This window comes from Gopherus evgoodei, unplaced genomic scaffold, assembly GCF_007399415.2.
Source record: "Gopherus evgoodei ecotype Sinaloan lineage unplaced genomic scaffold, rGopEvg1_v1.p scaffold_86_arrow_ctg1, whole genome shotgun sequence".
In the NCBI taxonomy this organism is placed as follows: Eukaryota; Metazoa; Chordata; order Testudines; family Testudinidae; genus Gopherus; species Gopherus evgoodei.
This window is the reverse complement of record NW_022060107.1, coordinates 1-27,262: the sequence shown is the minus strand read 5'-3', so window position 1 is coordinate 27,262 and position 27,262 is coordinate 1. Positions and strand designations below refer to the sequence as shown.

At 57.0% G+C, this 27,262-nt stretch overlaps 2 protein-coding genes across 2 annotated transcripts; one reads left to right on the top strand and one right to left on the bottom strand.

Moving 5' to 3' along the window:
* Positions 1–570: 570 nt before the first annotated feature.
* On the top strand, positions 571–10,750 carry YBX2 (Y-box binding protein 2). Its single transcript, XM_030548142.1, has 8 exons — positions 571–719; positions 1,684–1,773; positions 1,890–2,183; positions 2,475–2,587; positions 4,974–5,148; positions 9,143–9,322; positions 9,948–10,028; positions 10,349–10,750. The coding sequence occupies exons 1-7, from the start codon at positions 630–632 to the stop codon at positions 9,996–9,998; spliced, it is 993 nt and encodes a 330-aa protein (XP_030404002.1). The 5' UTR covers positions 571–629; the 3' UTR covers positions 9,999–10,028; positions 10,349–10,750.
* Positions 10,751–15,432: 4,682 nt separating this feature from the next.
* Positions 15,433–24,025, bottom strand: SLC2A4 (solute carrier family 2 member 4). The gene is made up of 10 exons (XM_030548144.1): positions 23,840–24,025; positions 23,441–23,601; positions 22,428–22,552; positions 21,924–22,039; positions 21,654–21,816; positions 18,949–19,136; positions 18,304–18,408; positions 18,100–18,201; positions 17,769–17,972; positions 15,433–17,415 (listed from the first exon to the last, which is right to left on the bottom strand). Exons 1-10 carry the CDS (start codon positions 24,008–24,010, stop codon positions 17,212–17,214), a joined length of 1,539 nt encoding a protein of 512 aa, XP_030404004.1. The 5' UTR covers positions 24,011–24,025; the 3' UTR covers positions 15,433–17,211.
* Positions 24,026–27,262: the final 3,237 nt, after the last annotated feature.

The window sequence follows — 27,262 nt, the reverse complement described above, 5'->3', positions numbered from 1 at the left end:
ACAGGGCCATCCAGAGGATTCAGGGGGCCTGGGGCAAAGCAATTTTGGGGGCCCCTTCCATAAAAAAAGTTGCAATACTATAGAATACTATTCTCATAGGGGGCCCATGTGTTGCCCGGGGTCTGGTGCCCCACTTGCCACCTCCCCAGGTAGCCCTGCTCAGCCAAGATATAATTGAGTACTTCTGTCACGCTCCCATTGCCTGCGACACAATGCCCTCTGCTGGGTGTTCGGACGCGCTGAGCTCCTGATGCTGCTGGGATCTGCCACGCTCCACCTGGGCCGTTGCCTCAAACGTGCAAGTGCTGTGCCACCCCGAGGTGTGACCTTTCTCACAGCCCTGAGCGACTTAGCTGGGTCGGCCTCCGTTTTAGGTGCAGAGATGGAGACCTTTCATGCATCCATCGTGGTGCTGTCTCTGCACCTGGAGGCTTTGACAGATGCTGCCTAGCGCTGTAAACTCCCTCCTGATCCAGTGCCTTGCTCGAGCAGGGAACAGGAGGGTATGGGGATTGTGGGGTGGGGGGGGAAGCTTGGCAACTGAAATCTGAAAGCACAGGGATGGTGGGCCCTAACCGAGGGAGAGGCAGGATTATGCAGGGCCTTGTCTGGTGACTTGTGTATGGGCTATGTTACTGTGCCAGGCATGGAGCCGGGATCACTCAAACTCTCTCCATCCCTGCAGGAACGACACCAAGGAGGATGTTTTTGTGCACCAGGTAAGAGCTTGGGTCAGTTCCAGGAAGTGGTTCTCGTCGGTTGCGGGAGCTGGTTGGCACCTGGCATGTCAGCTACCTGCCGGGCCTTCCCCAGGCCCTCGACCGAGCACAGCTATCTCCCGGGCTCTCATTCTGTTCCTGGGCCTGCTCTCTGAGAAGCAGCATTTGCCGGGTGCACCTGGGGATAATGGAGCTCCACCTCTCTGATCACTCGAATTATAGCCCCGAGTGGCTCGTGAGCCTGTGAGTCTCTGAGGCAGCTGGAGCCCAGCAGCTGCAATTCTGCTCTGCCAGGGTTGAGGGAGTGCAGGGCGAGGAGGCGGAACTGGGGTAGTGCCATCAGTTTCCAGGTGGGAGTGACCCTTATGGGCCACTCAAGTTTTGGCGGGACTTGACCTTGTAGTGCCACCAGCCACTTGTGCTCCAGGCAGCATGGTAAGGGAGCAGGGGAGGTGGTCAGGGGGCGGGGCTGTAGAAAGGAGTTGGAGTGGTTGGGGGGAGGAATAGGGGGTTGAATGCAAGCAGGTGTCCTGGGGGGGGCAGTCAGGAAGGAGGGAGATTGGATGGGGTGGCAGGGGGCAGTCAGGACAGGGAGCAGGGTGTGGTTGGGGCAAGACCCCTGTGGTGATGGTGGGGGGCGCAGATGGGAGGTGGGAGCCAGGCCAGGACCCCCTCCCCTAACCGGCCCTCCATACAATTTCCAAAACCAGGTAGGGCCATCAGGCCAAAAAGTTTGCCCGCTCCTGTTCTAGCACCGTGGGGCAAGCAACGGCTTGGCCCTAACTGGGAGCATGGAGATGGTCTTGTTCCTGGATCGGGTTGCTCTCCACGTGAAGAGCTGGGCAGGAGGAGCCGTTGCTTCTCATCAGTCTCAGGGACCATGGGATGTAGCTTCAAATTCACCCATCTCCTGGGGCAAGCTGACCCCGGCCCCCCAATCTCTTCTCTCTGCTGCCGCCTCCAGACAGCCATCAAAAGGAACAACCCTCGGAAGTTCCTGCGCAGCGTCGGCGATGGGGAAACTGTGGAATTCGATGTTGTGGAAGGAGAGAAGGTGAGGCAGGAAGGCCAGGCCAATGCGTGCAGGGGAGCTGGCAAAGATTGGGGGCAAGGCAGGGGGGTTGTTCCCCCCCCCCCGGCTCAGGGCTTATCTCCTCACATCTGCTGCAGGGCGCCGAGGCGGCCAATGTCACCGGCCCGGGCGGCGTGCCGGTGAAAGGCAGCCGCTACGCCCCCAACCGCCGGCGCTTCCGCAGATTCATCCCCAGGCCCCGGCAGGCCCAGCTGCCGCCGCAGGACGCCACCAGGGTGGAAGGGGCCGCCCAGCCGGTCAGCGAGGGGGAGAGAGCCGACGACGCCATGCAGCAGCCGCCCCGCAGGAGGCGCCCTCTGCCGTTCTTCTTCCGCCGGAGATTTGTGCGTGGGCCCCGGCCTCCAGTCCAGCAGCAAGCCCAGCCGGTGCAGGTGAGGGGGAAGCAGCCTGGTCTCTGCTAGCTGATCCCAGGCCCGGTGGGGTAGTATTCGGGCCTGTAAGATGGCAGAGTTCCCAGACACTAGCATAGCTCGTCTGCCTTCTTAGAGGCAGATCCGTCACAAGTAGGGTGACCAGTCAGCAAGTGTGTAAAATCGGGACAGAGAGTGGGGGGTAATAGGAGCCTATATAAGAGAGACCCAAAAATCGGGACTGTCCCTATAAAATCGGGACATCTGGTCACCCTAATCACAAGATTGTCATCAGAGTTATGTTTGCCATAGGGCACAGAAGGGGCAGAACCTAAAGATGCCACCCAGCCAGAGGGAGACCAGCAACCGCCAGCCCAGGCTGGGGAGAGAGCTCCAGCCCCTCGCTTCCGGCCCAGGTACCGCAGGTAAGCGTGCAGAGGCCAGTTTCCTCTGGCTAGTGGGACGTCCCACCGCAGAGCAGGAATGTGGATGGGAGGGTGCGCCTTGGTGCTGAATACGGGGAAGGATCCCTCACTAGCTTGCTGTGCTATTGGTCCCTTCCCCACAGCTGCCAGTGACCCGATTTTTGCTTTGAGGTCTCAACTGGGCCAGTCTCCCAACTGGCTGTAAACCAGGCCTGTGCAATCCATCTGCCTCCTAAATTAAGGGTAAGGATTGTCAAAGGTGGGACTCGAAAACCCCCTTTTCATTGGGGGTTAAGGAACCAAATCTCATCCCGAATCTCTGCTCCAGTGGGGAAATGGAAACCTTTGTTTGTGGGGCCACCATAGCAGGAGCAGAACACCCAGTTACTGTCCCCTTCCACGCTGTCCTAGCAGGTGATCTTGCTAGAAGGGTTCATCAAAGCTTGATTCCTGCCTTCGCGCAGTTGAAAGCAGCGAGGCTCGGGAGAAAAGCGGCTTGGAATAATGATGGCTGGGCTGGAAAACGGTAACAGGAAATTGTCTAGCCTCCCCGGGCTAGACCGGGATTAACAGATGGGTATCTGCAAGTATCCCAAGCAGTGATTTGGGACCAGCAATCTGAAAGCGCCATCTCCCATCGTGCATGTAGCTGCTGTTTGGACACTGGGAACTGAGGTTCGCCCTGTTGCACTAAAACGATGGTCTCTTGGAAGCTGTGGGTTAAATTTGGCTTTGCATAATGGAAGGTGAGCCAGATATCTCCCCCTTTTCAGGGAGCAATAGCTAAAGCTGCACTGGAAAAGAGACCTCTAGTCTATGGGAAGTAATTCTCACAAATGCTGGCCCCCCACTAATCGTGAGGCTAGTCATTGGCCTAGCTGTGGAGGCATCAATACCAGTGTAATTGATGTGGGATCTTCATGCTAGAGCTGCATGTACCCTACTGGTTGTATCTGGGAGCCTTCTAGGGAATAGGGCAGGGGTCCCTAACGCGGCGTCCATGGGCTCCCACGGCCTGGCCGGCAGTCAAGCATCTGCCAAAATTCGGCGGCATTTCAGTGGACTAGCGGCGTCATCCAGAGGCATCGCCACTGGATTTTGGCGGCATTTCAGCAGATGCTCAACTGCCGCCACAGTCCTTCATCTGGCGCCCGCCAGACGAAAAGGTTGGGGACCACTGGCATAGGTTTCCCAACAGCTCTAGGCCTTTGTCTTCACTTAGCACCACTTGCTACCTGTGTAGGGTTTCTACTAGGATATAACTTTTGATTGGGGGTGTGTGTGTGTGTGACTTTGCTCTAAAGGTGACTATACTTGTCTAGAGGGAAGTACCTTTATACCACTATAACTGCGTCCAGACTAGGAGGGTTGTATTACTTTGTCATAGTCAGTGGCACAACTTGTGTCGATGGTGCCTGAGGCACCCTGCTAGTTACGCCCCTCCCTCCCCCGGATAGTATGGGTAGCTGAAACCTTGGGTCTGGATGTGTGAAGTGAATGAATTCCCGGTGACTGAGAGACTTGCTTGAATCAGGACAAGAACTGGTTAGAAAATGACTCAACTGAACATTTTGCATCTTCGGGGTGGGGGGGGGGAACAGAAATATTTTAATTCTGAAATGTTGCTATGGTGTATCATGGGAACTGTAGTTCTGGTGCCTCACGCACCTGTTCTCCTGGTCAGACTACAACTCCCATGATGCACCCTGGCCACCTCTGAGGCAATGCAATGCATCATGGGAGATGGAGTTGTGATCAAGATGCCTGGACCATCTCTTTTCCCATGATGCATTGCCTCACCAAGAAGCAAGACCATGGCACATCTTGGGATTTCTAGTCTGAACAGGAGCATGAGACACACACTCCCAAACTACAGTTCCCATGATGCACCATGGACTTGCTTTTTGAGTGGGCGGTGCATTATGGGAGATGGAGTTCAAGGAGTCAGACCATAGAGGGGAATGGACACACAATGCAGCCAAGCTACGATTCCCACGAGGCGCAGCTGTGACATTTCAGGAATTGAAATATTGTGGAACTGGGAACTCTTGGGCTTCTGAGCAGTCAGTTTCGAGGGAAACTATTATCAATATTTTTGTCAAACCTTCATTTAATCAAAACCCAGTTTTCCATCAGCAGGAATGAGACACTTTCAGCCAGGACACCTGGGTCCCATTCCCAGCTCCAGGCAAGCTGCTGCTCCATGGATACAATGGAAGTCTGGCTAATTCAGAGGGCTCAGGTTGCCAGTCACACATTCACATTCTCGGCACGGAGTAGTGGTGCTAGTAAAAGGTTCTCTGGGAGTCCAGCCAAAGCAGGTTAGACTTTGTGGCCCTGCAGAGGCTGGCTCGTAACCCTCTTCACTCCCCCGTACCCGATCCAGACCCTTCCGCCCCCGCCCACCACAACAACCCACCACTGAAGGAGGTGACGGTGAGACCAAAGTGGTGCAAGGCCCAGCAGACGGCATCCGTCCCGAACCCCAGCGCCAGCGTAACCGGCCCTACTTCCAGCGCAGACGGCAGCAAACAGCTGGCACCCGGCCGGCGGCAGCAGAGGTGAGAGCTGGGGTGGGCACTTCCTTGTTGGCAGGTACTCGGTACCTAAAACCATGGCCACTCGACCCCTTTCTCAGACAGGGGAACTCAGGGCAACTGGTGTGTGTGTGTGTGTGTTTGTGTACACACGCCTGCCATATGGGGAAATAGTGGGTTGAGTGGCCCTGCAGGGCATTTTGGGATAGGCATCAGAGGAGGCAGTTAAGCAGGGGGATCCAGAATCTAGGCCACCGATCGCAACAGGTGAGAGAGGATCTCTGAGCAACTGAAAGCTGTAATGGGGTAGGGGGCCTATAACCCTAAGCTTAATGGGAATAAGCTGCTTGGGATTTCCAAATGGTTAGGACCCCATCCAGAGTCTTGGAAGACTGAAATTCAAGTCCTGCTGTACTCAGTTGTGTGTGACTGTGAGCATGTCACTTAGCTACTATGTGGCTCAGTTTCCCTCATCTAATATGGAGATGGTAGCACTGGCCTGACCTCATAGGGGTGGTGTTTCCCCTCCCACCTTAAAATAGCTGTAGCGCTTAAGTGGGGCGGGGGCAGAGAAGTACGTGAGAGAGATGGACCTAGTGAAGTTTGAACCCCCAGTGTTAAAAGTGCAAAGACTTATTTAGATCCCAGCTCTTCGGTGTCTTAAACGTGGGGATCTTAGTGTGGCTGGTAAGACTGGCACTAAACTGGCCCCTCTCACAGTCAGACATGGCTCAGGGGTTTTGGCTGTACCTGGGTACTAGGGCAGAGGTGGGCAAACTACGGCCCACGGGCCACATGCAGCTTGTGGGACCCTTCTGCCCAGTCTGAGTGCCTACCTGGGAGGCTAGCCCCTGGCCCGCCCCCCTGCAGCCTCAGCTCGAGCTCCTAGGGCAGCACAGCTGCAGAGCTGTGGCCTGACCTCGTGCTGTGTGCTGTGCCGTGGTGTGACTGGCTTCCGCCGGGCGGTGCAACTGCCTGTCCTGCTGCTCTGGGTACCAGTGCTCCAGGCAGTACGGTAAGGGGGAAGGGAGTAGAGGGGGCATTGGATAGAGGGCAGGGAAGTGCGGGGGGTGGTGGTGGTCAGGGGATGGGGTTGTGGATAGGGGTTGGGGCTGTCAGAGGGTGGGGAACAGGGGGATTGAATGGGGGGTAGGAGTTCCAGGGGAGCAGTCAGGAAGGAGGCAGGGGTTGGATGGGGCAGCGGGGAGGCAGTCAGGGGCAGGGGTTCCGGGGGCAATTAGGGGGCAGGGATCCCAGAGGGGCAAGTCAGGAATGAGAGGAGGGATCGGATGGGTCGGCAGGGTGGGGTGGGGGGCAGTCAGGGGCAGGGGTTCTGGAGGCAGTCACAGGACAGGGAACAGCGTGTGTGTGTGGATGGGGCAGGGGTCCCCAGGGGGCTGTCAGGGGACAGGGAATGGGGGTGTGTGGGGATGGGGTACGGGTTCCCAGGGGGCAAGAAGCAGGGGGAGTCAGATAGGGAGGCAGGTGCTGGGCCATGCCTGGCTGTTTGGGGAGGCACAGCCTCCCCTAACCAGTTCTCCATACAATTTCGGAAACCTGATGCGGCCCTCAGGCCAAAAAGTGTGCCTGCCCTGGTACTTGGGACTCCGGTTTGGGGAGAGACGGGAGGGTGGAAAGGGGAGAAATTCTGACCTCCTGCATCCGCAGAATGCTGCCCAGCAACTTCTGCGGCAAGCCCCATAACTCCAGCTTGAGCTAGAGCGTATCTGAGGCCAGAGGCGATTTAAATTCTCCAGGGATGGAGAATCGTCCTCAGCCCAACGGCTCAGGCTGCCTTTATAACCCTGGCCGGGGAACAGGCCACCAGAGCCTTTTTCCAGTAGGCTGCAGCCCCACCAGCTGTTAGGCTGTGGCCTTATCAGATCAAGGAAGTTAACACAAGGTTGGGCCTGTGCTCCTGTGTGGGTGACTCAGTGGGTGGTGCCCTCCCCCAAGTCAGCACTGAACCAAGGCCTTAGCTACGGGCGCTCTGAAGCGCCCGCGTTCACCCGACTTAGATTTTTAAGGCTGGAAGGGATCATCTATCTGACGTGGTATATGGATCGTGAGTCGTTAAACTTCATCCTGTACTGAGCCCAGGAACTAAAGCGTCTTCCCAGAAAGGCCGGCCGGTCAGGATCTGAAGCCATTGAGAGGCCAAGAATGTCCCACTTCCCTTTGGAAGTTGGATTCAATCGCTAGTTCCCCGCCCTGGGTGCTGTAATTTCCACAGCAATTTGTCTGGCTTTCATGTCCAGCCACCTTAGTATCTGGCACTTCTTTCCCATGCAAGTAGCGCTACACCAGTGGTCCCCAACCTTTTTCGTCTGGCGGACAAGCCACCAAGGACTGGCCAGCGGGCAAGCATCTGCCAAAATGCCCCCAAGAAACGGCAATATCAATAGGCGTCGCTGCTGAAAATCAGTGGCGTTTTGCCAGCAATGCCTCTGGATGCTGCTGCTGCTTGGCGCGGGATTTTGGCAGATGCTCCGGACAGTACGTGGGCGCACATAGATGCCCTAGTGGGCGCCATGATGCCCACGGGCACCGCGTTGGGGACCACTGCATTGAGCTAATCGTCATGGTTTGAGCTCTTTGACAAAATTAAAGTCGACCTAACTTATATCCGCATAGAGCCTCTGCAATAATTACATTGCTCGTGCATTTCTAAGCTTAGCTCCTCGTCTTGGTGGGGCATGTCCTCTTCAGGAGAGCTCGTATCAATTTGTCCCGTCAATGCCTTGCATTGACGGACGGCTCCTGAAAGCCAGTAACAGTCGACATAAGGTAGGGATAGGGTCCAGAGTGACCTAGACAAACTGGAGAACTGGGCCAAAAGAAATTTGAGGTTCAACAAGAACAGCTGAGCCCTGCGCTAAGGAAGGAAGAATCCCATGCACTGCTACAGGCTGGGGGCCGACTGGCTAAGCAGCAATTCTGCAGAAAAGGACCTGGGGGTTACAGTGGACGAGAAGCTGGATATGAATCAGCTGGGTGCCCTTGTTGCCAAGAAGGCTAACGACATATTGGGCTGTATTAGGAGCACTGCTAGCAGCTCGAGGGAAGTGATCATTCCCCTCTGTTCGGCACTGCTGAGGTCACACCTGGAGTATTGCATCCAGTTTTGGTCCCCTCACTACAGAAGGGGTGTGGACAAATTGGAGAGAGGCCAGTGGAGGGCAACAAAAATGATTAGGGGACTGGAGCACATGACTTACGAGGAGGGGCTGAGGGAACTGGGATTGTTTAGTCTGCAGAAGAGAAGAATGAGGGGGGATTTGATAGCAGCCTTCAACTACCTGCAGGTGGGTTCCAAAGAGGATGGAGCTCGGCTGTTCTCAGTGGTGGCAGATGACAGAACAAGGAGCGATGGTCTCAAGTTGCAGTGGGGGAGGTCTAGGTTGGATATTAGGAAACACTTTTTCACTAGGAGGTGGTGAAGCACTGGAACGGGTTCCCTAGGGAGGTGGTGGAATCTCCATTCTTAGAGCTTTTTAAGGCCCGGCCTGACAAAGCCCTGGCTGGGATGATTTAGTTGGGGTTGGTCCTGCTTTGAGCAGGGGGTTGGACTAGATACCTCCTGAGGTCCTTTCCAGCCCTGATAAGTTGATAAGCAGCGGAGTGTTCTGCATTGACCTAACTGCGTCGGCCTTAACACGACACCGCTCGTGGAGGTGGAGTTAGGTTGGCGGATGAGGCGGCTGTCGGCGGGAGCAATATTGAAGCGTAGACAGTTCCACATTTAGATAAACGTGAGCTGCCTTGCGTTGACCTAACTCTCTCGCATAGTCTAGCTTCTTAAGTCTCTTGCTGCAAGCACTGACAGATCATTACGCCCCAGAGAACAGCAGGGGGCAGTAGCCCCATAGTCCAACCAGAGCACTTACATGCTGCCTCCCTGAACTCCTGGGTCCGTTTCACCTGGCGCAGCAGCAGCTGGGCTGGCCTACAGGCAGCAAGGTGGTCTTCAGACAAGACGCACTGGTGAATGAAATGCCGTATGATCTCTCCACCCTAGCCGACCGTTACCGCCTCCAAAGACCAGCCTGCTGTGAGCTCCGCCGCTGGGGGGGACACCCCTGCTGCCAGCACCCCGGCCACCGCTCAGGAACCAGCGGTGGAAGCCAGCAAACCGGCTGCCCCCGCTCCGGAGGGTCCCTCCCAGCCACTGCCTGAGATCCAGCGACAGCTTGTGGATGTAAGCGCCCAGCTCTGGGCAGGGGACTGGGGGCGTAACCTGGTGCCACAGCGTGGCAAAATCTAGTGCTGCCAGGAAGCAGCTGTACAAAAGCCAGTTAATTGTGGGGCATTCTCATGGCACCCAACTCTGTCTGGGAGCAGCTCCCGGCAGTTGGCGCTTCCTGGATCCACCTGGCATGTGTGTACAGTGGGCGCCGTGCCCCCTGGCTGTAGGGCGTGGTTGGAGGTGGAAGAGTGAGAGGAGAGAACTAGTCAGGACCTGCACTGGGTGAAACCCGATGTGCCAACCATCCTGGCACGGTGCCCCTAGGAATGGCAAGCCCCATTAGCCAGCGTCTGCAGGGTTAGACAGGGTGCGAGTGGCATGGCCACGCTGACCAAAGGAGATCAGATGGCAGCCTATCCTCAAACCTGCATTAGGCTCACATTGCCACCAGAAGGCTCTGGACCATCAAGCGTGGCATCACGGTGGGCAGTCTGGCTCCAGCAGGCTCCCAAATCAGCCCCTTGCCCGCAGCCCTGGGGTCCTCTTCTCACCCCGACAGCAGCGGCCGCTCGTTGGCCACCCTCGGAAGCAGGAAGGCCTGGCAGGGGAGTCGCTAACCTGGGGTTTCTCTCTGCAGACTTCAACACCCGAGCCTGGGGGGGACCCTGCTCCAGCCCTGCTGGCATAATAGTGAGGGGATGCAGAGAGCTGCCAGCTGGTAAGGACCCTGCGAGGGAGGGGAAGGCGTCAGGGGCCAGTGGCTTGATATGGAAAGACTGGCCTGGCAGGGTGAGCAGATCTCTTCTGCTCACTAATAACCCAGCTGGCCACCAAGTGATGGAGGGGGCCGGTAGCTTAGATCAGATACAGACTTGGGCTGGGCACTGGCCTATCCAATCTGGCCTCACCCCATCACAGTGGGGAACAGAACTTGATTAAGTTTGGCTCATTCTCCTGAGTGCTGGGGTCTTTCCCCCTCCCTCCCCCCTGACAGGGGCTTCGGTTTCAGAGTCTGACCACCTTTCCTCTCTCCTGTAGGTGTCCATCTTGCCCGTATCCCCAAGTTACCTCGTACTGCACAGAGACCCCAAACTCCACCCGGTTCCCCCTCTCCTCGCTGCTGATCGAAGCCAAGAATGTGAACCCCGAGGGGAGACTGAACACAAATCTTTAAGTTTTTAAAAAGAAAAAAAACTTTTTTTGAGGGGCTAGTCCCCCCCTCCCATAGCTTCCTCGGTTCAAAGGGAAACTGGCTGTTGAGACTTGAGTTAATTCCCTCCCTCCCCGCCTAATTTTTCTGAAGAGCACTTTTTGTGAACGTTGTGTGCAGTTTGGGTGTCAGTAAAGGAATTTGCACAGACTCCTGGTGTCGCCGGGTCTTTCCTGCCATGCTGAGGGGGTGAATGAGCCGCCTTTGGCAAAACCACCATAGTCTGTGGATTGAGGTGGGACTCCTGGGTTTGATACCTGGCTGTGGGAGGAGTCTCTCTGGGCTGAGGGGTGGGGCCTAGTGGGTTAGAACAGTAGGGCTGGCTGTCTCTTGTGCGAGTTCCATGTGGCAATAACATTCCTCTCCAATTTGAAGTGCTGTAAGCCTTCCACCCCCAAATGCTGAGCACCCAGAATGCCTGTTGACTCATTACAGGTGCTCAGGTTGGCCTGTGATTGTGGATGCCTTTCTCCAAATATTGGCCTCCATGTCTCTGTGCCTCAGTTTCCCCATCTGTAAAACCCCTCCCTGCCTCTTGGGAGAGTTAGCTCTCGACAGCCCCTCCATAAGGTGCTCTGATGCCCCACAAACCCGTGGAGAGCAGCATGGGTTTGAGCATCCAAAGGAACCCTGTATCCTCCTTCTGTGGATGGTAAGAGGTCTCCCCCCACTGCCTGGCCAGCATGCTGTGTACCCCTAATGGGGGGAGGGGGTACCACTTAATCTTAAGCCCAGTAAACAGTCCTAATACCAACTCTTTTCTCACAGGGGTCACCAGGACTCCTAATAGCTCCCAGGCTGGGCTGGGTTCGAACTGGCAACCTAAACATGAGGTGGTCTCTGACTCAGCCCCCCCCCCCCCCCGACCCATTTAAACCAGCTGATCTCTCTGGTGCAGGGCAATCGCACATGCCATGGTTTTTAGTAGCATGGAGGAGTTTTTGCGGTAAGACAAAAATCTTGCTTGAAAAGACAGCTCAGTCCTTGTTTGGGTGAGCGAGATTCAGCAAGAGACACCGCTTGGGCCGGCGTCCAGGCGGGCCTCTGCCAATGTGATACACAGGCCAAGAGAAATTCTCATTCTCCAGCACAGGAGCTGGAGTTGAATCGAACTCTTGGGCGGCCCAGGGGCTGGTAAAGTTGACTTCTCACTGAAATACAGATGAGACTTAAATAAAGCTGATGGGGAAAGGCTTTTGCATCCCTCTAAGTTCAAAAACTTTTACTGCCCTAAATCGGATGCCAGGGGGATTTCAAATTTTCAGTCTTGGGTCAATAAACCTTTTTACTTTTTCCTCCCAATGTGATGAGCTTAAATTTCAAAATACAGTCGATCACCCTATTTTCCAAACTAACGGGTGAGTGGGGCGTTCATAAAATTGAATATCTCAAATGCCAGCAGAGCAGTTTCTGCTGGAAGTGGATGGATTGGCGAGATCTACTTGTTCTTTGTTGCCTGAATGTTCATTAATGACTGTTTATGGTGGGCGAAAGGCTTGGGGGTAAATGGCTTGGCCATAACAGTAGTGTTTTCGAATGCCTTAGATCTTTGACTTGATCCTTTCAAAAACGCCTCTCCAAAACATTTTGACAAAGGCGAGACTTGTCTTTTATTTTCAAATGGGAGGAAGTGTCGCCCAACCCAGCCCTGCTTCATGAACGGTCTTGTCAAATATTTGGTGCGATTCCTCTCCAGCTTAGTCTTAATACAGGCAGAGACAGTGAACGCTGTGCAAATTTCAGCCAGACTCCATTCCACAATGTGGTTCTGATCTTATCGCCTGCAAGTTTTGCTGGCCATGCTTGTTAGGCCAGTGCAAACCCCCTACAGGGGGGGGATGCATTCCTTCCAAGGTGGGTGGGAGACATCACTGTGCCCTCATAAAATTTAAACCCGAGACCTATTTGCAGCCTGCTCTAAACTACGTTTTACTAGTAAAACTGACTTTCAGCCCATCTTTGTGCATATCCGCCCTCCGTTGTCCTGGCGCTAGCTGGTAACTGCTGCTCCAGACTGACGCAGGTCCTATTACTGATGGAAAAATGCCAAAGTGCATGTGAGTATAGTGTTAGCTGGAATGCTAAAAATAGGCATTCGGGTATGGCCCTTCAATGTCCCACTCCTCATGACTTCTGCCCAGCGGTCACGCTGACTGGAAACCTGGCCTCGGTTAAAATCAGCTGTGGGTTTAACAAGTTTTAATTAAGTTGGTAGCGTGCCAGCCGAAACGAAAGGTGGTGAGCGAGTGTTCTCCTTGGCCACTGAGGGCAGGACAAGGAGAAAGCGGCGTAGTTAGAAAGTTTTTCCACGGGCTGCTAACTCCAAGCACAGCTGAGGTGTGGCGCAGGGTCTCCTGAGAGGAGATTGGGGTGGGGACAGACAGATAATATCCTGACTGAACGAAGCTAAATCTTATTGAATTAGGGTTAATACCTCTGCGTTACATTGTAGTAGAAACGCAAACATTTCTGCGAGACTGCATAGAACTGCTTTAGCAGGAAACGGATATGTCTGAGGTGGATTTCTTAGGAAGTACGTCCACATTCTTCCCACCACACCCAACCTTTCAAAACTCTGTCCTGGGGAGGAACACCCAAAGGTTGAGTCGGCTGCAGGGAAACTCTGGATCAAAGACTCCCCCCCCCCCATCAATGTAACAAGGTGGATTAAACAAGGCATGAGGGTGCTTTTTTTTTTCCTGAGCTGAAACTATGATTAAGTTGTGCCCCTGAGGTGAGAGAGTTCTTACTCAGAGCCTCTGTTTGGATCAGCGTTTTCAGTATGTTTTCCTCAGCAATGCTGAAGAATGAAGTGGGAGTGTTTAGAAAGAGCCAGGTAGGGCCACCTTTAGAACTGCAGCCCTCAGTCTGTTAGCAGTCCCTGAAGAGAAAGCAAAGGCGTCTCTTAAGGAAGACGGTCTTTGCTGTGACGTATGCAGTAAAGGCAGAAAATGTATCCAGCCTGGACCGACTCTGGTCAGAAGGGAGCAAGAGCAAACCTCTGGCCGAGAGCAGCAACAGTTGCATTTGACTTTCTCCTGTGGTTTAACGTGCTCAACTTTAAATCAAGTTAGAGGTTGTTCCTACCGAAACAGACGAACAACATCACTGTCGTATACATGCAATTTTGCTGCAGTAAATGTACTTCTATGGGTGTGGTTTTGTCTGACCCAGCAAGCACGATAAGCAATTCCTCTGAAAATCCCACACGCCTTATAATTGCCTCTACCCTAAGACTTTTACTAATTTCTGTTATCCCCGTGTGACTTTTCCTTTATAAACTGCTTAACAACCTGCCCTGCCTTGTTTTAACTATGGGGCTCTGGTTACCTTCCTCAGCCTAGTTTGAATGTTCCGTTCTTCCAGCAGTGTACGTTGATCCAATAAATGCTCTTGCCTTACCCGCTGTGGCTCTCGAGCATAGTTACATTGGCTGGGTGTCTTTTTATGATTTCCTAGGCATTGCATACAGTCTACTACAGGTAGCGCAGGGTTATTCTACGTGTCTAATTTTAAAATAACTTTCGGGGGTGGCCAACCGGGTAGAAACACGCACGGGGCCCTACCAAATTCACGGTCCATTTTGATGAATTTCACAGTGCTGGGAGTTTAAAAATCTGAAAAGTTATCGTTTCAGATACTTACATCTGAAATGTCACGGTGGTGTAAGGGTAGGGGTCTGACCCAGCCCCAGGAGCATCCCGTGCAGGAGAAGAGGAAGTCCCAACCCTCCGCAGCCCGACCGGGATTAGCAGCTGGAGGGTTCCCTAGCTGTATTTCTTCCCAGTGCTCAGAGGTTAAAGGGGTCTTGGGCTGGCTCCGGCGGGGAGGGGGGTGACCACAGGGCCCTCCCCCACGTACCATACCACCCTCACTTCTGTGCCACTGCTCACTGGCCACCCAGCTCTGAAGGCAGCACAGAAGTACGGGTGACAATACGTACAGATTTTTGCCTTTCAGAAAAGCAGATTTCACAGGCCGTGACACGTTTTTCACAGCCACGAATTTGGTAGGGCCCTACTTAGGCACTAACCCAACCCTGATCTAATTTTTAACAGTGGGGAGGGGCAGGGTTAGTTACTGGAACTAACTCCTGAGGGAAGTGTTGAATTCTCCATCGCTTGATGTCTTCTCAGCCAAGACTGGCTGCCGTCCTGGAAGAGGCATTAGTCCGACGCTAGTTACTAGGGGGGAAATGTGAAATTTAATGGCCTTGTAGATCTGGACAGTCTACCGGTCCCTTCTGCCCTCTATGAATTGCAATGTATGTGTTGCAGCAGAATATTAAATTAAGGGCATGCTCGAAATCCACCTAACCCCCCGCCCCGCAAACCAACAACACATTTAACTACCAAAATTAGCATCATCCAAAATGGGGAAGCAGTCTTTCCAGACGTGGTCAGAGACCGCTTCTCTCTGTCTTCGGGGTTTCAAAATTCTGAGAATTTGCACACTCCAGCAGGAACTTATTTCAGACTAGAAATAAGGCTTCAATGTTTCTCGCTGCGGGCAATTAACCGTTGGAGAATCCACCACCACCCCCCGTGTAAATTGTTCCATCACTGACAATTTTGAATTCACGAGGGGAGGTTTTTCTAAAAGATCTAGGAATTGGTCTGTTGAACTAGCAAAAATCTGGACCTGACTATAAATTATCACTCTCTTGTCAATATGAAACAATCTACTCACGGTGCTGTCAAATGCCGAGTGTAATTCATCCAGAAACCTGGGGATGAATTTCAGAATGGCACCTTTGCTTTGCTACAATGAATCTGTCTGTTCGTAGCCTTGTTAAAAGACCCTCAGATCTATTTTTCCCTTAAATCCTTTTCTCTTTCATAACATGCATCTGTGCCACAGGAGCAGTTAGATTCATAAGTGTCTACAATGAAGCAAATGCAACCACACTGGCCTCGGTTTGACTACGTCCTTTATATACAAAGAATTTCTTACATTCTTCTCGCTGAAATACAAAAGGTCGCATAATGCGCTAATGCCTCTCCACGTGTCCCTGACATTAAGACAAGCGCCTCTGTTAATTACAAAACAGAAACTCTCTCAGATCCTACTAACGGTTCAGAAGCTTCCTAGCTTCGTCCGTAAACTGTCTTCAAGCACAGATATTGATCTCTTGTGCCTGTCATCTGCTTAAACAGGTTCTTTGTTTGTCCCACCCCAAACACAGCGGCGTGTCGGGTCTAATCACTAAAATTTTAGCAAGGTTGGTCTTTGTAGGTCAACGCAACTGTCTCTCTTCAGACTTCCAACAGTCAGCTAGCAGCCAAAATGGAGAGCAGTAATTTTAACAACTCTGTTCTGGGTGCTTCTGTATTTACAGCCTTCTTAAAAATAATCAGCCAACCAACCAACAATCCCACCATGTTTAACTAGCAAATTGTCCTGGGCTGCTGAGCACAGAGTCTTCCTAGCATCTTGTCTTCTGCATGCAAGGCTGAGGACACCATCCTGTTAAAACACAATAGCGGGCTAGGTGGACCATGGGTCTGATCCAGTTGGGCCATTCCTTGTCCCTATAGATATGAGCTGTGGAGCGGAGGTCCCACATTCTGCGTTGACTTGCAACTGGTGTGGACTGCAGTTCACAAAACCCGATGCACCCTTTCTCATAAGCTTCCCCACCTTGGGCGATGGCTTCCCACCCCACCCCCCGCCCTCCCTTGTCAGCCCCTTGCAACCAGTTCTCCTCCAAAGATGAGTTGACCATCTTCTCTTGACGCTCGCTTTCCAGGAAGAGTGGTGAGGTCCCCTTAGATCTCCTACAAACCTCAGAAGATGGACGGGAAGGGATGTCCCAGGTCATAGCATCCAGGAAATCCTGCTCTGCTGGCTTGGATGGAGCGGGGTGGAAGTTCTCATGATATTTGCCACTAGGAGTCAATCGCCAGCCATGGGGAGTTAAGAGTGACTCCACTGTATCGTAGGGCATGCATAGGGCAAAGAGTCACAGCTCCTGCCTGTAGGAGCCTTGCCATTCAGCGACGGAGTCACGGTGTCTGACGGCGTCCATGACACCCGGCCTTCTTGCTCCAACCTTTCTAACTCTCGGCATTAGAGAACATGATGAGGTCATGCTTGTTCTGGCCCTTTGGCTCAACTCCGTTGACGGCGGCGGGACCGTTCAGTAGGATCGAAAGAACTCCACCACAGTTTTGCATTCTCCTTCTACCTTCTCATCAACAGAAAAGTCTCCTGTCCCTGAGTCGACGCAGAATCTACTCCAACCATTGGAGTCAACAGTTCTGGAGCCTACTAGTGTCATACATTGCTCGGGAATGCCTGAACATCTGTTCCAGCTGCTGGATATGGTCTCGGGGAGGTCTTTTCCCCATCTCCGATTCCAAGAGTGTGCACCCAGCTGAGCTGGATTCTCCTCCAGCTTCCCCTTCCTTTGTCACTTAACTGAATTCCTTCCGCAGCTCCCAACACGTCTTTATCTCCATGCCTCTGACACAAACACACACACACACATATACAACACAATCACTCTTTCTGTCTCTCTCTCTCTCTATATATATATATATAATCTTAAAAATAAAACCCACAAAGCTAAAAACAAAACAACTAACCTAAAAATCTCTAAACCTTGCTGTGTCATTAAAGTGCTGGGTTACGGTTACATTCCTCTTGTGTGTCTCTCTCTCCCTCTCTGGCCGATTGCTCCTGCCCCACGTCAGGCGTTGTCGTCTGGCCCCAGACAGTCCAGCTCGGTGGAAGGTTTGACTTCGTGGTCTAATAGAGACGGGGTGCGTCGGAACGCGGCAGCAATCTGATCGAAGGTCCGGCCCCGCGTCTCAGGGACTTTGAAGTAGGTGAAGAGGAAGAAACCAAGGAGGAGGGCTGCAAAGATGAGGAAGACGTACGGCCCGCAGGCATCCTACGGGAGAGGAGAGGAGGGGTGAGTGCTGGATGCAAAGGGAGGTGCAGGCTGGTTTTGCCAGCGAGCGCGTGTGAGATGCCATTTGTCCACCCGTGGCTGCAGTCTCTCCTATGCCAGCTTGTTCCCAGCCCTGCTGTGGGTCTGTGCCCCCCTGCCCACCGGCATATTCCCAGTCATAACGGCCGGCATTCACGATTTTGCCGCCTGTGTGCTCATGCGTGTCTAAATACAGTTGTGTAGCATTGCACGTGTGCGTGCACAGCGTTGTGTGGTGGTGTGGGTGCACACGGGTGCATACCCACACCCCGAGAGTTGCTTTGCATGTGCCCGCCTGTGCGGGGCGCACTCACCGCCATGGACTGGAAGGCCATGCCGATAATGAAGTTGCAGGTCCAATTGCAGCCCCCGGCCACTGCCATGGCCGCCGGGCGGGGCCCCTGGCTGAACAGCTCGGCCACGATGAACCACGGGATGGGCCCCGGCCCGATCTCGAAGAAAGCCACGAAGCCGAAGATGGCCACCATGCTGATGTAGCTCATGGCCGGCACCCGATCCTGGCGGGGGAAAGAGACGGGGCTGAGAACCTGCACTGCGGGTGGTGGCCGTCAGTGCTGATGCCCCAGCGCAGCCCTACGGGGGACGCCGTGCTCAGCCCGAGACTCCCATTTCCCAGCTACTCACCAGATACACCAATGCCACCGTCATCACCACGGCACACACCATCATGCCTGCCAGCCCCACCAGGTGCAGCGTCCGGCGACCTGCCCGTTCCACCAGGAACAGCTTGTGGAGAGAGGGAGGGAGAGACAAGGGCGACAGAAATAAGATTTGGGAGGGGTATGGATGGACACCCCCAACGGGCGGCTGGCTGGGGGGATCTCTTACCGAGACAACGGTGAAGGCAGCGTTGATGGCCCCAGCGCCGATCGTGGCGAACACGGGCTGCTCCAGCCCGGCTGACTCAAAGATACTGGTGGAGTAATAGAATATCTGGGGGGCAGAGAAGGGGAGGTCAGAGCTGGCCCAAGTGGGACCCCCGCCCCCCAGATCCCATGGGGTCTCACTTTGCTCCCGCATCTCCTTCAGGCTCCACCCCATCCACCAGGCTCCTTCCTTCTCAAGTTCCACCCCCATCTGCCCCCAACCAAAGTCCCTGTCAGACTCCACCCCCATTCTGGTCAGGCAGACTCTGCCCCCCAATTCCCCCATCTCTCCCATCCAGGCTCCGCCCTGATTCTCCCAAGCCCCACCCCCAGCAAGCTCCACCCTCTTCTCTCCCAACCAGGCTCTGCCCCAATTCTCCCAGACCCCACCCCACAAGCAAACTCCATCCCCATCTCTCCCATCCAGGCTCCACCCCAGTTCCCCCCAGGATCCACCCCCAGCCAGCCACCTAGCTCCACTCCCATTTCCTCAGGTTCCTCCCACCATCTCCCCAAAGCCCCACCCCCACCAAGCTCCACCCCCATCTCTAGGCCCCGCCCCATCTTCCCCAGGCTCCTCCTCCAGCCAAGCCCCGCCTCCCCTCACCGCATTGATGCCGGAGAGCTGCTGGGACAGCTGGAGCACCACAGCGATGAGCAGCGGCTGGCGATAGATCCGGCAGCGGAAGAGCTGGGTGATGGAGACCTTGCGTTCCATGTCCATGCGCCGCTTCTCTTCCTTCATCTCTGTCAGGGCCTCGCTCACGTCGCTGCGCCCCGTCAGCCGCTTCAAACCTGCCGGCGCGGGGACAGCGATGGATGGAGCGGTGACGGACCGAGGGATGGCGGATGGACAGATGGATGGGACAACTCATGGGGATGGAGGGATTGGAGCGATGGTAGGTAGATAGATGGGGATGGATGGGTTGGGGATGGATGAGTAGATAGATGGGGACGGATGGGTTGGGGATGGACAGATGGGTAGGTAAGTAGATGGTGTTGGAGTGGTGGGTTGGAGATGGACAGATGGGTGGGTAGGTAGGTAGATGGGGATGGATGGATTGGGGATGGATGAGTAGATAGATGGGGACAGATGGGTTGGGGATGGATGGGGATGGAGGGATGGGTTAGGGATGGACAGATGGGTAGGTAAGTAGATGGTGTTGGAGTGGTGAGTTGGAGATGGACAGATGGGTAGGTAGGTAGATGGGGATAGAGGGATGGGTTGGGGGATGGACAGATGGGTAGGTAAGTAGATGGTGTTGGAGTGGTGGGTTGGAGATGGACAGATGGGTAGGTAGGTAGATGGGGATAGAGGGATGGGTTGGGGGATGGACAGATGGGTAGGTAAATAGATGGGGATGGAGGGATGAGTTGGGAATGAACCGATGGGTAGGTAGGTAGATGGGGATAGAGGGATGGGTTGGGGGATGGACAGATGGGTAGGTAAGTAGATGGTGTTGGAGTGGTGGGTTGGAGATGGACAGATGGGTAGGTAGGTAGATGGGGATAGAGGGATGGGTTGGGGGATGGACAGATGGGTAGGTAAATAGATGGGGATGGAGGGATGAGTTGGGAATGAACCGATGGGTAGGTAGGTAGATGGGGACGGAGTGGTGGGTTGGGGATGGACAGATGGGTGGGTAGATAGATGGGAGTGGATGGATGGATTGGGGGATGGATAGACGGATGAATTGGGGGGGTGGATGGATGGATTAATAAATGGGTTGGAGGGATGGATTAGATGGATGGGTAGATAGATGGGGACAGAAGGGTGGATACATGAATCATGGATGGGTAGAGAGGGCAATGGATGGGTGAGTGGATGGATGGATCGACGGATCGGAGATGGAGGGATGGATAGATAAGGGAATGGACGGAGGGGGTTGGATACATGAGTCATGGATGGGTAGCTGGATGGAGGGATAAAGAAGAGAGGATGGACGGGTGGACAGAGGGATGGATGGGTGGAGCGATGAGTGGATAGGTAAGTAGGATTTGGAAGGGAGAGATTGGTTAGATCAGTGGTTCTCAAACTGCGGCTTGTGGGCCACTAGCCACCCAATCAGCACAGAGCTGCGGCCCATGTGACATGCTCAAGGCCATAGATGTAGCACTGGACGCAGCCCAGAATGGTAAATAGGTCGAGAACTATTGAGTTAGCGGGATGGGTGGCTGGATAGATAAAGGGATGGACAGATAGATGGGTAGAAGAGGGGATGGCTGGACAGACGGAAGGATGGGTGGGCAGAAGAGGAAAGGGATGGACAGATGGATGGGCGGAAGGGGACGGATGGATAGGCGGGCCGAAGAGGGGATGGGTTGACAGCGGCAGGACAGGTGGAGGGACGGAAGCAAGGACGGGTGGACAGACGGCAGGACGGGTGGACGATCGGCAGGACGGGTGGGCGGACGGAAGCAGGGAGGGGTGGACAGACGGCAGGACGGGTGGACGATCGGCAGGACGGGTGGATGGACGGAAGCAAGGACGGGTGGACAGACGGCAGGACGGGTGGACGATCGGCAGGACGGGTGGATGGACAGAAGCAAGGACGGGTGGACAGACGGCAGGACGGGTGGACGATCGGCAGGACGGGTGGGCGGGCGGAAGAGGGGACGGGTGGACGGACGGCAGGACGGGTTGGAAGCAGGGACGGGTGGACGGACGGAAGCGGGGACGGGTGAACGGACGGCAGGACGGGTGGGCGGGCGGAAGAGGGGACGGGTGGATGGACGGCAGGATGGGTGGGCGGGTGGAAGAGGGGACGGGTGAACGGACGGAAGGGGGGACGGGTGGACGGCCGGCAGGACGGGTGGGCGGGCGGAAGCGGGGACGGGTGGACGGCCGGCAGGACGGGTGGGCGGGTGGAAGTGGGAGCGGGTGGGTGGGCGGAAGCGGGGACGAGTGGACAGACGGCAGGACGGGTGGACGGACAGAAGCGGGGACGGGTGGACGGACGGCAGGACGGGTGGACGATTGGCAGGACGGGTGGGCGGGTGGAAGCAGGGATGGGTGGACAGACGGCAGGACGGGTGGACGATCGGCAGGACGGGTGGATGGACGGAAGCAGGGAGGGGTGGACAGATGGCAGGACGGGTGGATGGACGGAAGCAGGGATGGGTGGACGATCGGCAGGACGGGTGGACGATCGGCAGGACGGGTGGATGGACGGAAGCGGGGACGGGTGGACGATCGGCAGGACGGGTGGGCAGGCGGAAGCGGGGACGGGTGGACAGGCGGAAGCGGGGACGGGTGGACGGACAGCAGGACGGGTGGGCGGGCGGAAGCGGGGCCCGTGGCGGGACACTCACTCTCTTTGGCCTTGGACTCTTTGTTACGGATGATGTAGAGGTACCGGGGGCTCTCGGGGCAGAAGGGGAACAGCACCAGCTGCAGGGCCGAGGGGGCCACGGTCAGCCCCAGGAGCAGGGGCCAGAGCTCGGGGCTGCCGAGGAGGGAGTCCAGCCCGAACACCTGCCGGGGGCGGAGAAGGGAGATTTCAGGCCGGCACCCCCTGCTGCGCCCCCCCCGTGACAGAGCCGGATCCCGCGCCCTCCGGCGCCCCCCCGAGGGCCCGTTACCTGGGCAATGAGTATCCCGATGACGAGGGCCAGCTGGTGCAGGGTCCCCAGCGCCCCCCGCAGGTGGGTGGGGGAAATTTCACCCACGTACATGGGGACCAAGCCAGATACCAGCCCTGAGGGAGAGGAGAGGGGAACCGCAGATTAGCAGGATGTCTGGGCGGGGTGGGGGAGCGTGCCCCCTAGGTCTGTGGGGGGAAGTTGAGGCACAAGGTGGTGACCGCCCCCTCACATACACAGTGCCCCTTTAAAAGGTGGGGCTTGTATGCTAATGATGGGGGGTGGTATCTGTGACATGCAGAACCCAATGGCGGCCCCCACGCACCTCCGTCCACCACCCCACCCATCCACACCCCTGACCCATGGCCCCACCCATCCCCCATAGCACCCACTCCCCCACCCCCTGGCCTCGCACCTCACCCCGTGCTCCTAGGCGGGGCCCCCAGATCACCTCCCTCCCCCCCACCCCTGCCATCCGATTGGCCCACGGGCGCTGTCCGTTACCTGAGTAGGCACCAATCAGGAACCGGCCGAGGATCATCATCTCGTAGGAGCAGCCCAGCTTGGCCAGCCCCATGAGGGCCCCTCCCAGGAAGGCCAGGGCGTTATTGATAATCATGGCCCGCTTCCTGGGGGGGGGGAGAGGCTGAGACACCAGGGACCCCAGCCCCATATGCCCTGACCCCCTCCCGAGCAGACCCCTACTGGCTGCCCCGCCCCACACACCACAGCGCCCCCCGCCCCACAGCGCCCCCTAGTGCTGCTCTGGGGACAGCCCCCTGCTAGGGGAGACCGTCCCCTGCTGAGCCCCTGCCCCACAGCGCCTCCTAGTGCTGCTCTGGGGACAGCCCCCTGCCAGGGGAGAGTGCCCCCTGCTGAGCCCCTGCCCCACAGCGCCCCCTAGTGCTGCCCTGGGGACAGCCCCCTGCCAGGGGAGAGCGCCCCCTGCTGAGCCCTTGCCCCACAGCGCCCCCTAGTGCTGCTCTGGGGACAGCCCCCTGCCAGGGAAGACCGCCCCCTGCTGAGCCCCTGCCCCACAGCGCCTCCTAGTGCCGCACTGGGGCCAGCCCCCTGCCAGGGGAGACCGTCCCCTGCTGAGCCCCTGCCCCACAGCGCCTCCTAGTGCCGCACTGGGGCCAGCCCCACCTGCCAGGGGAGAGCGCCCCCTGCTGAGCCCCAGGCTCCCTGCCCCACAGCGCCCCCTAGTGCCACCCTGGGGCCAGCCCCCTGCCAGGGGAGAGCGCCCCCTGCTGAGCCCCCTGCCCCATAGCGCCTCCTAGTGCTGCACTGGCGCCAGCCCCACCTGCCAGGGGAGAGCGCCCCCTGCTGAGACCCAACCCCGCACCTTGCCACACAGCACCCCCTAGTGCCACCCTGGGGCCAACCCCCTGCCAGGGGAGAGCGCCCCCTGCTGCCCCCGCCCTGCTCTCTGCCCCACAGCGCCCCCTAGCACTCCCTGGGGCCAGTCCCGCCTGCCCAGAGTGGCCCCCCCAAGTGGGTGGCAGTGGGGGGGTTACCTGCCCAGCCACTCAGAGATGACCCCCACCAGGAAGGAGGAGATCATGCCCCCGATGGAGAAGATGGCGACCGACAGGGACCAGAGGGTGGTGAGCGTGGAGAGCTCGATGGACGCGTTGTGCCGCGCCAGCCAGGTGGCGTTATAGTTCTGCTCGATGATCTGGGGGGGGGGTCGGGGGGGGAAAAGGGGGTCACTGCCTGGTGCCCCTCACTCCCCACCCGCAGCCCTGGGCCCCCCTCCGCTCAGCTTCACACTCCCTCTTCCTTAGGGGTGAGGCCAAGGGGGATGTGCCCCCTGCCCCATTCCCCACCCCCCCGAGCCAGCCAGTCCCTGCCCTGGGGCCGGGTGGGAGCCGGCGCCCCCTAGAGGGGAAAGTGTGTTGGGGGGAATCTCTTACCTTTTGGGGGGCATTTATGACACCAATGTTGTACCCACACTGCAGGGACCCGAGCACGGCCGTGAAGACCGACAGCACCAGGGTCGAGGTTATCCCCGGCCCGGCGTCCGGCGGGACTTCGTCCTCCTGCGGAGACACAAGGGGCGCCCCCTGCAGGTGAACTCCCCGCATCCCCGGCACCACCTCCTTGCACACCCGGCACCACTGCGGGACAGTTCACAGCAATGGGTGTGCAAACACTGAGAGCATTGCACGCCCACCCTCGTGCAAGTTGCACGACCCCGTGCAGCGGTGCCCAGGTTTGCCCCGCCTCTGCGTGACTACGGAGAGAAGGCAAAGCCTCGTGCAAACCCAGACAGGGCTTGCATCGCCTTGCACGCCGGAAGAAGGATAATGTGCCCCCCCGTCGTGCAAACACGTAAGGATTTGGCAGTGTACGTGCGAGCTCGCACATCCCCTTGTCCTCTGACTAAGCCTGGCCTGGTCGCTTCCCATGTCATCATCTGCTTCCAGTTCCAATTCCCACATGACCCCCCCGACTGAGATCGGGGCCCCGGCGTGCCGGGCGCTGCACAGAGTGAGAAACAATTGCAAAACCCACGTACCCCACCCCAGGGCCCGACTTAGAGGGCAGGGCACCTCTGCGGCTGGCAGACAAGGTTGGGCACTTGGCATCGAATCAGGCACAACTGCACCTCTGAGTGGGGGAGGGAGAGAGACAGTACGGTCTACTGGTTAGAGGAGGGGTGGGTGGGAGCCAGGACTCCTGGGTTCTCTCCCCGGCTCTGGGAGGGGAGTGGGGGCTGGTGGGTTAGAGCAGGGGGGCTTGGAGCCAGGACTCCTGGGTTCTCTCCCCGGCTCTGGGAGGGGAGTGGGGGCTGGTGGGTTAGAGCAGGGGGGCTTGGAGCCAGGACTCCTGGGTTCTCTCCCTGGCTCTGGGAGGGGAGTAGGGGCTGGTGGGTTAGAGCAGGGGGGCTGGGAGCCAGGACTCCTGGGTTCTCTGCTGGCTGTGGGAGGGGAGTGGGGGCTGGTGGGTTAGAGCAGGGGGGCTGGGAGCCAGGACTCCTGGGTTCTCCCCCCAGCTCTGGGAGGGGAGTGGGGGCTGGTGGGTTAGAGCAGGAGGGGGCTGGGAGCCAGGACTCCTGGGTTCTCTCCCCAGCTCCAGGAGGGGAGTGGAGACGGATGGTTAGAGCAGGGGGAAGGGGGCTGGGAGCCAGGACTCCTGGGTTCTCTCCCCAGCTCTGGGAGGGATCTGACACTGAAGGTTCATTCATTCTGCTCCAATGCAGTCCCCCCCACACCCCAAAATACCACCTCTGATTTCATCCACTGTTCTCTCTGCATGGACAGACCCCCGACAAGGCCATATCCCCGTGGTGGCGGGGGGGGGAGCATGGGTTTGGGGAGCCCTCTACACACACACACACACACACACACACACACACCATCTACCCGTCCCTCCCAGCCCCAGCGCTGACCCCTCAGGCATTGGTGAGGCCACGGGGGTCGGTGGAGGGCTCCCCGGAAATATCAAGGATTAGCACCCCGCCTATCAATGTGTGTGTGTGGGGGGGGGATTATAAAACAGGGGGGACGGATCCCTTCCCACCCCCCCGCCAACTCCCCACCCCTGTCCTCATGCTGATGGCCTGGAAGGGCTGGGCCCTGCCCCAGAAAAGCCTTGGCCGAAATAAGCCCTTATTAGGAAAAGCCCCAGAGCCCGGATGCCCAGGAAAGGTAAACAGTGAAAGGCTGGAGCGGGTCTGCCTCCTCGCGGCCCCCCCAAGCCCCAGTGTGGGGCCTGGCTGGCTCAGGGGGGCAGGGAATGGGGCAGGGGCCTGTCCCCTCTAGGGGGCGCCAGCTCCCATCCGGCCCCAGGGCAGGGACTGGCTGGCTCAGGGGGGCAGGGAATGGGGCAGGGGCCTGTCCCCTCTGGGGGGCGCCGGCTCCCACCCGGCCCCAGGGCGGGGACTGGCTGGCTCGGGGGGCAGGGAATGGGGCAGGGGCCTGTCCCCTCTAGGGGGCGCCAGCTCCCACCCGGCCCCAGGGCAGGGACTGGCTGGCTCGGGGGGCAGGGAATGGGGCAGGGGCCTGTCCCCTCTAGGGGGCGCCGGCTCCCACCCGGCCCCAGGGCAGGGACTGGCTGGCTCGGGGGGCAGGGAATGGGGCAGGGGCCTGTCCCCTCTAGGGGGCGCCGGCTCCCACCCGGCCCCAGGGCAGGGACTGGCTGGCTCAGGGGGGCAGGGAATGGGGTGGGGCCTGTCCCCTCTAGGGGGCGCCAGCTCCCATTGGGGGGCTGGCTGAGGGGACTGGGGTGGGAGATGGGGGAAGGGATACACTTGAGCTGTGTGCGGGGGCCCGACGGGGGACCCACAGTCCCCCCCCCATACACACCCCATTCCTCCGTGCAAACACACAGAACATGCTGCACTTACACACCTGTGCACATGAGTCACACACACGTGTCACTCACACACACACCTCATACAAATTAGTCACACACACAAAAATCACTCTCACACACACACCTATCACACACACACGTCACTCACTCACACACACATCACACAAACAAGTCACACACGCACAAGTCACACACATACACACACATGCTGCACAAACAAGTGACATGCACAAGTCACTCACGCACACACGTCACACAAATGAGTCTCACATGCACAAGTCACACACACACCAGGCCTGTATGCAAATCCTGCTTATACAAACAGACCAAAGGCAAATTGTGGTCCACATTTTTCTGCCTCCCCCCGGCCGTGTGCACACTGAACGCAAGGCCTCCCTCTCTGTGCCTCACACAGACACACACAGACACTCACCCGATTCCCTTCAGCAGGGGGCAGCACTCTATACACACACAATCACACACACACATACAAACATATACCCCACACACAGACACACACACATTCCACAAGCACACACAATCACACACACCCACACCACACACATACCACAAGCACACACAATCACATACACACACCCACACCACACACATACCACAAGCACACACAATCACACACACACACCGACACACACACACCACACACACATACCACAATCACACACAATCACACACACCCACTGACATATACACTCCACACACACATACCACAAGCACACACAATCACATACACACACCACACACACATACCACAAGCACACACAATCACACACACACCACACACGCATACCACAAGCACACACAATCACACCCACCCACTGACACACACACACACAGATTCCCTAGAGCCGGGGGCAACACTCTGCATGCGCACACACACACACACACACCCTGATTCTCTCCAGCAGGAGGCACCACACACACACACACACACATACCACAAGCACACACAATCACACACACCCACTGACACACACACTCCACACACACACATACCACAA

Bases quoted from the DNA above. Each gene is read 5' to 3' on its own strand.
- YBX2 (XM_030548142.1), top strand. From the start codon at position 630: ATGTTACTGTGCCAGGCATGGAGCCGGGATCACTCAAACTCTCTCCAT. The intron at 5,149-9,142 runs GTGAGAGCTGGG...TCTCCACCCTAG, and splicing joins CCCGGCCGGCGGCAGCAGAG to CCGACCGTTACCGCCTCCAA. The intron at 9,323-9,947 runs GTAAGCGCCCAG...TTCTCTCTGCAG, and splicing joins TCCAGCGACAGCTTGTGGAT to ACTTCAACACCCGAGCCTGG.
- SLC2A4 (XM_030548144.1), bottom strand. From the start codon at position 24,010: ATGCGGGGAGTTCACCTGCAGGGGGCGCCCCTTGTGTCTCCGCAGGAG. The intron at 23,602-23,839 runs GTAAGAGATTCC...CCCCCCCCCCAG, and splicing joins TCATAAATGCCCCCCAAAAG to ATCATCGAGCAGAACTATAA. The intron at 19,137-21,653 runs GTGAGTGTCCCG...CCGCGCCGGCAG, and splicing joins AGAGTCCAAGGCCAAAGAGA to GTTTGAAGCGGCTGACGGGG.